We start from the raw sequence: 12,733 nt of genomic DNA, 5'->3' as shown, positions 1-12,733 counted from the left end.
TGTCTTTTTGAACTATGGTTTTCTCTGGGTATATGCCCAGTAGTGGGATTGCTGGGTCATATGGTAATTCTATTTTTAGTTCTCTAAGGGACCTCCATACTGTTCTCCATAGTGGCTGTATCAATTTACATTCCCACCAACAGTGCAAGAGGGTCCCCTTTTATCCATACCCTCTCCGGCATTTGTTGTTTGTAGATTTTCTGATGATGCCCATTCTAACTGGTGTGAGGTGATACCTCATTGTAGTTTTGATTTGCATTTCTCTAATAATTAGTGATGTTGAGCAGCTTTTCATGTGCTTCTTGGCCATCTGTGTGTCTTCTTTGGAGAAATGTCTATTTAGGTCTTCTGCCCTTTTTTTGATTGGGTTGTTTGTTTTTTTTAATATTGAGCTGCATGAGCTGTTTATATATTTTGGAGATTAATCCTTTGTCCGATGATTCATTTGCAAATATTTTCTCCCATTCTGAGGGTTGTCTTTTCGTCTTGTTTATGGTTTCCTTTGCTGTGCAAAAGCTTCTAAGTTTCAGTAGGTCCCATTTGTTTTTTTTTGTTTGTTTTTATTTCCATTACTCTAGGAGGTGGATCAAAAAATATCTTGCTGTGATTTATGTCAAAGAGTGTTCTTCCTATGTTTTCCTCTAAGAGTTTTATAGTGTCCGGTCTTATATTTAGGTGTGTAATCCATTTTGAGTTTATTTTTGTGTATGCTGTTAAGGAGTGTTCTAATTTCATTCCTTTACATGTAGCTGTCCATTTTTCCCAGCACCACTTATTGAAGAGACTGTCTTTTCTCCATTGTATATCCTTGCCTCCTTTGTCATAGATTAGTTGCCCATAGGTGTGTGGGTTTATCTCTGGGCTTTCTATCCTGTTCCATTGATCTATATTTCTGTTTTTGTGTCAGTACAATATTGTCTTGATTACTGTAGCTTTATAGTATAGCCTGAAGTCAGGGAGTCTGATTCCTCCAGCTCCATTTTTTTCTCTCAAGACTGCTTTGGCTATTCGGGGTCTTTTGTGTCTCCATACAAATTTTAAGACATTTTGTTCTAGTTCTGTAAAAAATGCCATTGGTAATTTGATAGGGATTGCACTGAATCTGTAGATCGCTTTGGGTAGTATAGTCATTTTCACAATATTGATTCTTCCAATCCAAGAACATGGTATATCTCTCCATCTGTTGGTATCATTTTTAATTTCTTTCATCAGTGTCTTATAGTTTTCTGCATACAGGTCTTTTGTCCCTAGGTAGGTTTATTCCTAGCTATTTTATTCTTTTTGTTGCTATGGTAAATGGGAGACTTTCCTTAATTTCTCTTTCAGTTTTTTCATCATTAGTGTATAGGAATGCAAGAGATTTCTGTGCATTAATTTTGTATCCTACAACATTACCAAATTCATTGACCAGCTCTAGTAGTTTTCTGGTGGCATCTTTAGGATTCTCTATGTATATTATCATGTCATCTGCAAACAGTGACAGTTTTACTCCTTCTTTTCCAATTTGTATTCCTTTTATTTCTTTTTCTTCTCTGATTGCCGTGGCTAGGACTTCCAAAACTATGTTGAATAATAGTGGTGAGAGTGGACATCCTTGTCTTATTCCTGATCTTAGAGGAAATGCTTTCAGTTTTTCACCATTGAGAATGATGTTTGCTGTGGGTTTTTCATATATGGCCTTTATTATGTTGAAGTAGGTTCCCTCTATGCTCACTTTCTGGAGAGTTTTTATCATAAATGGGTGTGGAATTTTGTCAAAAGCTTTTTCTGCATCTTTTGAGGTGATCATATGGTTTTTATTCTTCAGTTTGTTAATATGGTGTATCACATTGATTGATTTGCGTATATTGAAGAATCCTTGCATCCCTGGGATAAATCCCACTTGATCATGGTCTATGATGCTTTTAATGTGTTGTTGGATTCTGTTTGCTAGTACTTTGTTGAGGATTTTTGCATCTATATTCATCAGTGATATTGGTCTGTAATTTTCTTTTTTTGTAGTATCTTTGTCTGGTTTTGGTATCAGGGTGATGGTGGCCTCATAGAATGAGTTTGGGAGTGTTCTTTCCTCTGCAATTTTTTGGAAGAGTTTCAGAAGGATGGGTGTTAGCTCTTCTCTAAATGTTTGATAGAATTCATCTGTGAAGCCATCTGGTCCTGGACTCCTGTTTGTTGGAAAATTTTTAATCACAGTTTCAATTTCATTACTTGGTGATTGGTCTGTTCATATTTTCTATTTCTTCCTGGTTCAGTCTTGGAAGGTTATACCTTTCTAAGAATTTGTCCATTTCTTCCAGGTTGTCCATTTTATTGGCATAGAGTTGCTTGTAGTAGTCTCTTAGGATGCTTTGTATTTCTGCGGTGTCTGTTGTAATTTCTTCTTTTTCATCTCTAATTTTATTGATTTGAGTCCTCTCCTTCTTTTTCTTCATGAGTCTGGCTAATGGTTTATCAATTTTGTTTATCTTCTCTAAGAACCAGCTTTTACTTTTATTGATCTTTGCTATTGTCTTCTTTGTTTCTATTTCATTTATTTCTGCTCTGATCTTGATGATTTCTTTCCTTCTGCTAACTTTGGGGTTTGTTTGTTCTTCTTTCTCTAGTTCCTTTAGGTGTAACGTTAGATTGTTTATTTGAGATTTTTCTTGTTTCTTGAGGTGGGCTTGTATAGCCATAAACTTCCCTCTTAGAACTGCTTTTGCTGCATCCCGTAGGTTTTGGATCGTCGTGTTTTCATTGTCATTTGTCTCTAGGTATTTTTTTATTTCCTCTTTGATTTCTTCAGTGATCTCTTGGTTATTTAGTAACGTATTGTTTAGCCTCCGTGTGTTTGTGTATTTTACGTTTTTTTCCCTGTAATTGATTTCTAATCTCATAGTGTTGTGGTCAGAAAAGATGGTTGACATGATTTCAATTTTCTTAAATTTACTGAGGCTTGATTTGTGATCCAAGATGTGATCTATCCTGGAGAATGTTCCGTGCACACTTGAGAAGAAAGTGTAATCTGCTGTTTTGGAATGGAATGTCCTATAAATATCAATTAAATCTATCTGGTCTATTGTGTCATTTAAAGCTTGTGTTTCCTTATTAATTTTCTGTTTGGATGATCTGTCCATTGGTGTAAGTGAGGTGTTGAAGTCCCCCACTATTACTGTGTTACTGTTGATTTCCTCTTTTAGAGCTGTTAGCAGTTGCCTTATGTATTGAGGTGCTCTTATGTTGGGTGCATATATAATTGTTATATCTTCTTGGATTGATCTCTTGATCATTACGCAGTGTCCTTCCTTGTCTCTTGTAACATTCTTTATTTTAAAGTCTATTTTATCTGATATGAGTATTGTCACTCCAGCTTTCTCTTGATTTCTTTTGCATGGAATATCTTTTTCCATCCCCTCAGTTTCAGTCTGTATGTGTCCCTAGGTCTGCAGTGGGTCTCTTGTAAACAGCATATATATGGGTCTTGTTTTTGTATCCATTCAGCAAGCCTGTGTCTTTTGGTTGGAGCATTTAATCCATTCATGTCTTTTTTATTTTTTCCTACACTCCTCCTCCCCTAGTCTTTTTTTTTTTTTTAATTTATTTATTTTTGGTTGTGTTGGGTCTTCGTTTCTGCGCGAGGGCTTTCTCTAGTTGCGGCAAGCGGGGGCCACTCTTCATCACGGTGCACGGGCCTCTCACTATCGCGGCCTCTCTTATTGTGGAGCACAGACTCCAGACGTGCAGGCTCAGTAGTTGTGGCTCACAGGCCCAGTTGCTCCGCGGCATGTGGGATCTTCCCAGACCAGGGCCTGAACCCGTGTCCCCTGCATTGGCAGGCAGATTCTCAACCACTGCACCACCAGGGAAGCCCTACATTCATGTTTAAGGTAATTATCAATATGTATGTTCCTATTACCATTTTCTTAATTGTTTTGGGTTTGTCTTTGTAGGTCCTTTTCTTCTCTTGTGTTTCCCACTTAGAGAAGTTCCTTTAGTGTTTGTTGGTTAGGTGGTGCTGCATTCTCTTAGCTTTTGCTTGTCTGTAAAGCTTTTGATTTCTCCATCAAATCTGAATGAGATCCTTGCTGGGTAGAGTAATCTTGGTTGTAGGTTCTTCCCTTTAATCACTTTAAGTGTATCATGCCAATCCGTCTGGCTTGTAGAGTTTCTGCTGAGAAATCAGCTGTTAACCTTATGTGAGTTCCCTTGTATGTTGTCATTTTTCCCTTGCTGCTTTCAATAATTTTTCTCTGTCTTTAATTTTTGCCAATTTGATTACTATGTGTCTCAGCGTGTTTCTCCTTGGGTTTATCCCGTATGGGACTCTCTGTGCTTCCTGGACTTGGGTAGCTATTTCCTTTCCCATGTTAGGGAAGTTTTCGACTATAATCTCTTCAAATATTTTCTCGGGTCCTTTCTCTCTCTCTTCTCCTTCTGGGACCCCTATAATGCAAATGTTGTTGTGTTTAATGTTGTCCCAGAGGTCTCTTAGGATGTCTTCATTTCTTTTCATTCTTTTTTCTTTATTCTGTTCTGCAGCAGTGAATTCCACCATTCTGTCTTCTAGGTCACTTATCCGTTCTGCCTCAGTTATTCTGCTATTGATTCCTTCTAGTGTAGTTTTCATTTCAGTTATTGTATTGTTCATCTCTGTTTGTTTGCTCTTTACTTCTTCTAGGTCTTTTTTAAACATTTCTTGCATCTTCTCAATCTTTGCCTCCATTCTTTTTCTGAGGTCCTGGATCATCTTCACTATTGTTATTCTGAATTCTTTTTCTGGAAGGTTGCCTATCTCCACTTCATTAAGTTGTTTTTCTGGGGTTTTATCTTATTCCTTCATCTGGTACATAGCCCTCTGCCTTTTCATCTTGTCTGTTTTTCTGTGAATGTGGGTTTTGTTCCACAGGCTGCAGGATTGTAGTTCTTCTTGCTTCTCCTGTCTGCCCTCTGGTGGATGAGGCTATCTAAGAGGCTTGTGGAAGTTTCCTGATGGGAGGGACTGGTCTTAATCTCTTTTTAAATAACCAGTTAGCTTCTGTGCACATGTGTCAGTTATTCCTATTAAGATTGCTCTTATCTACAGGGCAAAAACCTCTGCCCTCCTGCTTCTGGAGGTGCCAAACTCAACTACACTGTGCTGATTGGAGAGACCCCATGCGCTGTCACTGTGTCCGAGACGCAACTGCTCTGTGAGCCTCCCAACCTCACCGGGCAGCACAAGGTCATGGTGAGTGAACCCTCTTATTATTCCTCCCCTCCTCACCTTTCATGTATAATCTGTCATAAAGAAAGGGTCTTCAACCTCCTCCATATCTCCTCATCACAAAGTCCTAAATAAATGGGTAGGAGTTAAGAACACAAGAAAAGAAAGGCAGATGATAAGCAGGAAGTCGTTTTGTATCCAGACTGCACTGTGTGGTTGTGGTCTCTCATGCCCTTTCTGAATTGAGAAGGATTGGATGCCAGGGCTCTACAGCAACTGTGTGTGTGCCATGCGCAGGTCCACGTGGGTGGCATGGTATTCTCACCTGGCTCGGTGAGTGTCATCTCAGACAGCTTGCTGACCCTGCCAGCCATCGTCAGCATCGCGGCGGGCGGCAGCCTCCTGCTCATCATCGTCATCATTGTGCTCATCGCCTACAAGCGCAAGTCTCGAGAAAATGACCTCACTCTCAAGCGGCTCCAAATGCAGATGGACAACCTGGAGTCCCGTGTGGCCCTGGAGTGTAAGGAAGGTAAGTGGAGGCACTCCCTCACTTCCGGGACCCTCTTTCCTCACCAGCCTTATTACCCCCCCTCCCTAAAACAGTTCTCATCTTTGCTCCCATCTCTTCTACCACAAGCCACCCTGCTCCAATTTGACCTCTGTTTTCTGTTAAACTTCCTTTGCCCTTAAAATGCCCACAGTAAGGCCCCAGACCTGATCCCATTATTCTGTCTCCCTGTGCCCTGACTCATCCCACAATCTGGCCCAGCCTACTCTCCTTCCCGGGACCTCAGTCTCCCCACAGTCAGAGCCTCCTGGGCCCTGTTGCCTCAGACTCTAGATCCCCACGTAGGAGTGACAGCTCCTTTTGCCTGGCTGCCTTGGAGCAGCAGGAGAGGTGAGAGCACATGCCCTCCCTTCCACCCCATCCCCTCCCCCAGGGTGTGTTTTCAGCCAGTACTGCAGGCTAAGCCTCTGAAGGCCACTTGCAGGGCATCCCAGGCTGTGGTGGTGGAGACAGTGTTTCTTCTGTCTTCCAAGCAACCGCAGCTACCTGGTGTCCCCTTGGGCTGAGGACCTGGAAGACTCTCTGGGTAAACATCTCAATTAGGAATCAAAACACTTCTCCTTTTGCTGCAAACTTCAAGATCAGAACAAGCCCTCTGCTGGATGAACAGGAAGAGCTGGGCTGGGGCAAAGTGGGCCACGGCTCCTCCCAGTGCCAGGGCTGGGGAGGAGCAAAGAGGGCGTCAGGAGACAGGTCTGCCACCAAGGGGAAGCCCCTGTTTGGCCAAGGGCCTGGTGGTCAGGGCTCCCTAAGTCTGGGTTTGGTGGTGTTCTCAGTTTCGTTTGTGTGTGTGTGAGTGTTAAATATATATAACATAAAATTTACCATTTTAACTTTCTTATCTCTGCACCCTAGTGCTCTCCCCTCCTCCAGTTCAGAGGCATTAATAAGTACATTCACAATATTGTGTGACCATCACCACCATCCATCTCCAGAACTTCCACATTTTCCCCAACTGAAACTCTGTACTCATGAAACAATAATCCCTCATCCTCCTTTCCCCTTGGCCCAAGAGGCAACCACTAGTCCACTTTCTGTCTCTATGAATTTGACTACTCTAGGAAACTTATATAAATGGCATCATACAGTATTTGTTCCTTTGTGTTTTGTTTATTTCACGTAGCATCATGTCTTTAAGGTTCATCCATGTTGTAGCATTTGAGAGAATGTCATTCCTTTTTCAGGCTAAATAATAGTCCATTGAGTATATAAACCACATTTTACTTATCAATTTATCTGTCAATGGACATTTGGGTTGTTTCCACCTTTTGGTATCATGAATAATGCTGCTGTGAATGTGAGGGTACAAGTATCTGTTCAAGTCCCTGCTTTCAGTTCTTTTGGGTATATATGTAGGAGAGGAATTGCTGGGTCATTTGGTAATTCTATGTTTAATTTTTTGAGGAATCACCAAATTGGTTTCCAGAGCAGCTGTACCAATTTACATTCCCTCCAGCAAGATATGAAGGTTCCAGTTTTTCCACATCCTAGCCAACACATGTTATTTTCCACTTTTTTTATAATAGCCATACTAATGGGTATGAAGTGGTATCTCATGGTGGTTTTGATTTTCATTTTCCCCCAAGGTTTTTGCATCTTGGTTTATTCTCTTGCTTGGAAAAGGGGAGCAAAGCTACCTATTCTGGTCTTTGTTTGATCTGTTCGACCACTGTCTCTCACCTGCTTCTAGCACCTGTATCACCTGCATGACCCAAGTCGTGTGCTTCCTTTGTTTTAACTACACTTATAATACATAGAAAGAAAATTCAAAATTATAGGTAAGCATAGAGGAGGAAATAATATAAAAATCACCCATAGTCCCACCACCTAAGAAAGGCAGACTAGAGATATCTCACCGCCCCTGGAGACGCACCCCTATAACCCTCCCTGTCTCTACATCTGGCCCTTCCCTCCTCCACAAACTTCTCCCGCCTTTCCCCTCCCCTGCCTGCGTTCCCCTCTTGAGCTTCCCTGTCTCCACTGCACTTTCATAGCTTTTGCCGAGCTCCAGACAGACATCAACGAGCTGACCAGTGACCTGGACCGCTCAGGAATCCCCTACCTGGACTATCGGACCTATGCTATGCGAGTCCTGTTCCCCGGCATTGAGGACCATCCCGTCCTGCGTGAGCTGGAGGTAACACCCGCCTCCCTCGCCCAGCTGCCCAGCAGGGACGTGGGGCCTGGGTTTCCTAGGAAATGCCAATGGGGCCCAGTGCTCAGAAGAAGGTCAGGAGTGAGGAGGAGAAATAGCTTGTAGAAGCATCACCACAACGGGGATATTTCCAACCAGGAAAATCACAGCCGTGGGCAGGGGGCACCCAGGCTCTTTGGGATGATTCCAGGGGAAGGCTGATTGTTTGTCATTTTTTAATTAATGACTGAATTAATTAACTAAGATTCTGCCTCATTTCCGAATGGATTTAAGCTGGCTTAAGGAAAGACCTATGATTCTGTGAGGCTTGTTTGTTCATTTCTCAGTTTGTTTTACTAAAGATAATAAATCAGGGCAGAGGAGATTAAGGGGAGACTAGTAAACCAAGCTAGTCTGCTGTGGTATCTCCTATTGTGTTGCATCCTTGGGAAAATCAGATGAATAGCATCCCCTCTGAGGTCTCTACCTGGAGCCCAACCCTCTCAACCCAGGGGGAAGTCAGAGCAGACTGCAGACCTCAGAGACCAGTTATTCCTACATCACCGAGGGTAGGGTGGTTACAGGCGTCATGGAGAGGGTCCTATAGCTGGTATCGTCATCAGCTAACACCCTCACGGAGAGCCGGAAGCTCGTCCTCTGAGGCCACGCCCATCACATCCGTCCCAGGTGCAGGGCAATGGGCAGCAGCACGTGGAGAAGGCCCTGAAGCTCTTTGCCCAGCTCATCAACAACAAGGTGTTCCTGCTGACCTTCATCCGCACCCTGGAGCTGCAGCGCAGCTTCTCCATGCGGGACCGCGGCAACGTGGCCTCGCTCATCATGACCGGCCTGCAGGGCCGCCTGGAGTACGCCACCGACGTCCTCAAGCAGCTGCTCTCCGACCTCATCGATAAGAACCTGGAGAACAAGAACCACCCCAAGCTGCTTCTCCGGAGGTCTGACCTGCGCCAGGGGCGGGGAGGCATCTGAACAGGGACGTCGTGTGGGGGGTGGGGGATGGGGGGCAAGGCTGGTTAGTGTGGGTCCCACGAGAAGGCGCCCCTCCCCAGGAAGGCCTGTGTCCCCGCAGCTCCCAGTGCAGAGTCTCATCTTCCTTCAGTCCGGGTGGCTGTGCCGTGTCTGCAGGTGCTGAGCGTGATGCAGGAGCACAGGCCCCAGAGCACCTGAGCTTGAACCCCGGCTCTGCTACCTGCTAGTCGTGTGATCTTGGGCCAATGATGTGGCCTCTCTGCTGTTTAGTTTCCTCGTGAACAAAATGACACTAATAATACCTGTCTTGAAGTCTCCCTCCCCATGCATCCTGAGTTTCACTGCCCAACACAGTAGCACATGTGACCATTAATTAAAATGAAAATTTAAAATTCAGTTCCTCCATTGCACTAACTGCATCCCAAGTGCTCGGTGGCCACCATATTGGAAGCGCAGATAGAGGCCATTCCCATCACAGCAGGATCTCTGTTGGACAGCACCTGGCTGGAGATATGGTGTGGCCTGTCCCATCAGTGCCCAGTTTCCTGGATCTGAATCACCAGCATCCACCACCACGCCCTCCTCGGTTGCCATTTTCCTGGCAGGGAAGAGGGTCAGAGACCTTGGCATCCATCCCCGAGCCTACCCTCTCTGGGCGCCCTGGGGAGCCCAGCACAGCTTTGGAGCTCAGCTGGCAGCAGGGCTTGGAATGTGCCACCTCCATTTCACTGCCTTCTCGGTAGCCTTCTCCTTGCAAGGTCTCAGGCTTCCAGACCCCATGTGGGGTGAGGAGGGAGAAAGAATGGCTTTGTTTTATGAGCACAGAGCCCCCATTCTGCCAATGTGAGCATTAGAAACTCTCATTAAGAACTGTTGTATTTAAATTAGAGCTAATCTCAGGCACAATGCAGGGAGAAGGTGCTGGGAGGGGCCAGGGAGAAAGCCACAATTTCTTCTGCCATTGTCACTCTCTCCCAGGCCCTCATTGCTGAGCAGCCCTGGCAAATGCCTGGGATTTACTGCAACGAGCGGGTATAATTTGCACCACGTGCAGCGAGTTAAAATACCCCTCCGGCATCCCCATCACTGAGGGTCTGTCACAGCCGCTTCGTTCCTTCGCAGGTCCCCAGATCTGCAGCCTGGGATGATGGGGGTGGGGCAGGACAAAGGGGCGGTGCTTACAGAGGCAGATCCCCTGTCAGCTAAACACTTGCACACACTGCTCTTTACCTGAGGGGGTGGGATCCACGACCCCGCAGGACAGCAGTGATGTCAGCGAGCAGGTATATGCACTATTCTTAGCACTTTACGTATATTAACTCATTCAACCTTGACAACAACCCTGTGGGATAGATGATGATGATGATGATGGTTATTACTATTATTATTATCATCATCCCCATTTAGAGATGGGGAAACTGAACCCAGAGAGAGGAAATGACTTACTCAAGATCACACAGGCCAGTACGCAGCAGAGTCAGGATTTGAACCCAGGCAGTCTGACTCTGTTTGGAGGGGAAGGTACCAGGGACCTTCTGGACATGCAAATAAAGTATTCAGATATGCAGGAAATCCCAAAGGGACAGAGAAACTCCATCACCCTGAGGCTGGAAGAGGGTAAGAGGATGGTATTCTTGGTCCCTGTGTCTGCAGACTCATAGTACCACTCCATTTTTGCAGGAAATTGAGGTCCAGAAAGAAGCCTGTAGCCCAAGGTCTCACTTCTCATTATTGGTAGAGTTGGGACAGAACACAGTGTCCTGGCCCCCAGCACTGTGTTCTTTCATGCCCTTGTTCTCTTGAACCCTGGTCCACACAACAAGCTAGGCACACCCCCGCCCCGAGACCCCTCCATAAAGGACTGCCCTTCATCCCTTCTGCCTCCCCAGGACAGAGTCCGTGGCTGAGAAGATGCTGACCAACTGGTTTGCCTTCCTCCTGCACAAGTTCCTGAAGGTGAGACTGGGAGTGAGACAGGAACTGGGAGTTGAGAGCAAGATGGGGGGCTGCCCCTCTGAGCCTGGCCATCAGGGCTGCATGGGGACCCCTCTTAGGAACAGAAACCTACCTGGCTGGGTGCCCCAAAGCCAAGCGGGCCTAGAAATAGGGTCAGGAGAGGGAGGGAAGGAGGCTGGTACCCCGCCACCCACGCCCTGCCTCTGCCCACAGGAGTGCGCGGGGGAGCCGCTCTTCATGCTGTACTGCGCCATCAAGCAGCAGATGGAGAAGGGCCCCATCGATGCCATCACGGGCGAGGCCCGCTACTCCCTGAGCGAGGACAAGCTCATCCGGCAGCAGATCGAGTACAAGACCCTGGTGAGGAGGCAGGAAGCCCAGGGGACAGCACGGACCTCCTGCCTCTGATCCGTGCTCTGCCTTCTCACCACAAAGCCAGTTTGAGGGGTCAATAAAGAGGCTGGGAGGCCGGCCTGGGGGCCAGTCCAGGGGGCATGCCAAGTGTCCCAAGGGCGAACACACAGGCCTGGGCCCCTCCTCCCCTATCTCATTGGGTGGGCCTAAAGAGCCTGCATTGCCTGCATTTACCCTGGATCACTCAGCATTAGCTATGGGGAAATTAGCATTACAGGGAAGAAGTCTGCTGATTTCTAATATAGAGGTTTTGGGGAAGTGGGAGGCCAGCCCTTGAAACACCTGGAGCCACCCCGAATCCCCCAGGATGTCTCCACCCAGGATGACAGCCTCCCCTAAGCCATCAGGGGCTAGAAAGTAGAGTCCTGGTTCTCTGAGAAAGAGAGGTGGGCAGAAGGACTCAAGCTGTCATTGGCAGATGGCTGGAAGGTGAGAGAAACTGAGACACAGACAGAGGGACACCCGTTTCTCCTGTGAGGAGGGGGAGCCTGGGTAAGAGAAGGCTCCAGGGCCTCACTCCCTCTCCCCCAAATGGCTCCTTCAACTCGCATCCTGTTCCCCTTCTATCGCCACCTGTAGATCCTGAACTGCGTCAACCCTGACAACGAGAACAGTCCGGAGATCCCAGTGAAGGTGTTAAACTGTGACACCATCACGCAGGTCAAAGAGAAGATTCTCGATGCTGTCTACAAGAACGTGCCCTACTCCCAGCGGCCGAGGGCTGTTGACATGGACTTGGGTAGGAAACCTGGCCTTGGAGTGTGAGGGCAACTTCCAGGAGGGCATTTGGGCTATGGGGGGTGGGGTGGAAAACCCTGCCCCGCACACAGCCCCTCCTCGGGGCCTGGGTGCCGTCCAGGTGAGGGGCCAGGTGAAATGTTTGCCTGAAACACGGCCCACTCAGATGTGGCCAACTCTGGGGAGGCCCATGCTTTTGCCAGTGTTGGCCCCCCCGGAGCCCCAGACACCTGAAACACTGTCATTGCACCAGCTTGAGGGGGCCGGGGTTGCCAGGCCCCTAGAGGATGGCACGACTGGGCAGTCCCGGCCCCCGCCCCTCACACTGCTCCTGCACCACCCCTCCACCCAGAGTGGCGTCAAGGCCGGATTGCCCGGGTCGTGCTGCAGGACGAGGACATCACCACCAAGATCGAGGGTGACTGGAAGCGGCTCAACACGCTGATGCACTATCAGGTGAGGGCAGGGCTTTGCGTCAGGGACCCCTGCCCTCCCAGAATGCCCCCTCCTTCTAAGGTTTGCTCTAAGGCCCTCAAAGGCCTAAAAGGGTTTTCTTATCTCCCCTCTCCACCTCCTCCCTGAGTCTAGAGCAGTGATTCTCAGCCACAGCTGCCTATTAGAATTACTGGGGGAAGCTGTCGAAAACACGAGTGTCCAGACTCACCCTGAGAAACTGACTGAACTGGTGTGGGGTTGGGCTGGACATTCCTATCCTGTACAGAGTGTAGCTCTTCGCCTGCAGAAAAAT

At 46.9% G+C, this 12,733-nt stretch overlaps 1 protein-coding gene across 1 annotated transcript in view; it reads left to right on the top strand.

Annotated features, from left to right (window-relative positions):
- The window catches only part of PLXNA2 (plexin A2), a 213,755-nt gene that overhangs the window by 189,642 nt on the left and 11,380 nt on the right, over window positions 1-12,733 (top strand). The window contains exons 19-26 of the mRNA XM_082363346.1: window positions 5,063-5,206; window positions 5,480-5,714; window positions 7,748-7,890; window positions 8,575-8,843; window positions 10,767-10,833; window positions 11,047-11,193; window positions 11,827-11,986; window positions 12,338-12,441. Coding sequence (XP_082219472.1) covers window positions 5,063-5,206; window positions 5,480-5,714; window positions 7,748-7,890; window positions 8,575-8,843; window positions 10,767-10,833; window positions 11,047-11,193; window positions 11,827-11,986; window positions 12,338-12,441 — 1,269 coding nt within the window. The remainder of the gene's footprint in view (window positions 1-5,062; window positions 5,207-5,479; window positions 5,715-7,747; window positions 7,891-8,574; window positions 8,844-10,766; window positions 10,834-11,046; window positions 11,194-11,826; window positions 11,987-12,337; window positions 12,442-12,733) is intronic.

The sequence above is a fragment of the Balaenoptera borealis genome, assembly GCF_965194805.1.
Source record: "Balaenoptera borealis genome assembly, chromosome: 1".
Classification (NCBI taxonomy): Eukaryota; Metazoa; Chordata; class Mammalia; order Artiodactyla; family Balaenopteridae; genus Balaenoptera; species Balaenoptera borealis.
The sequence above is the reverse complement of the archived record's forward strand: the minus strand, read 5'-3'. Positions and strand labels throughout refer to the sequence as shown.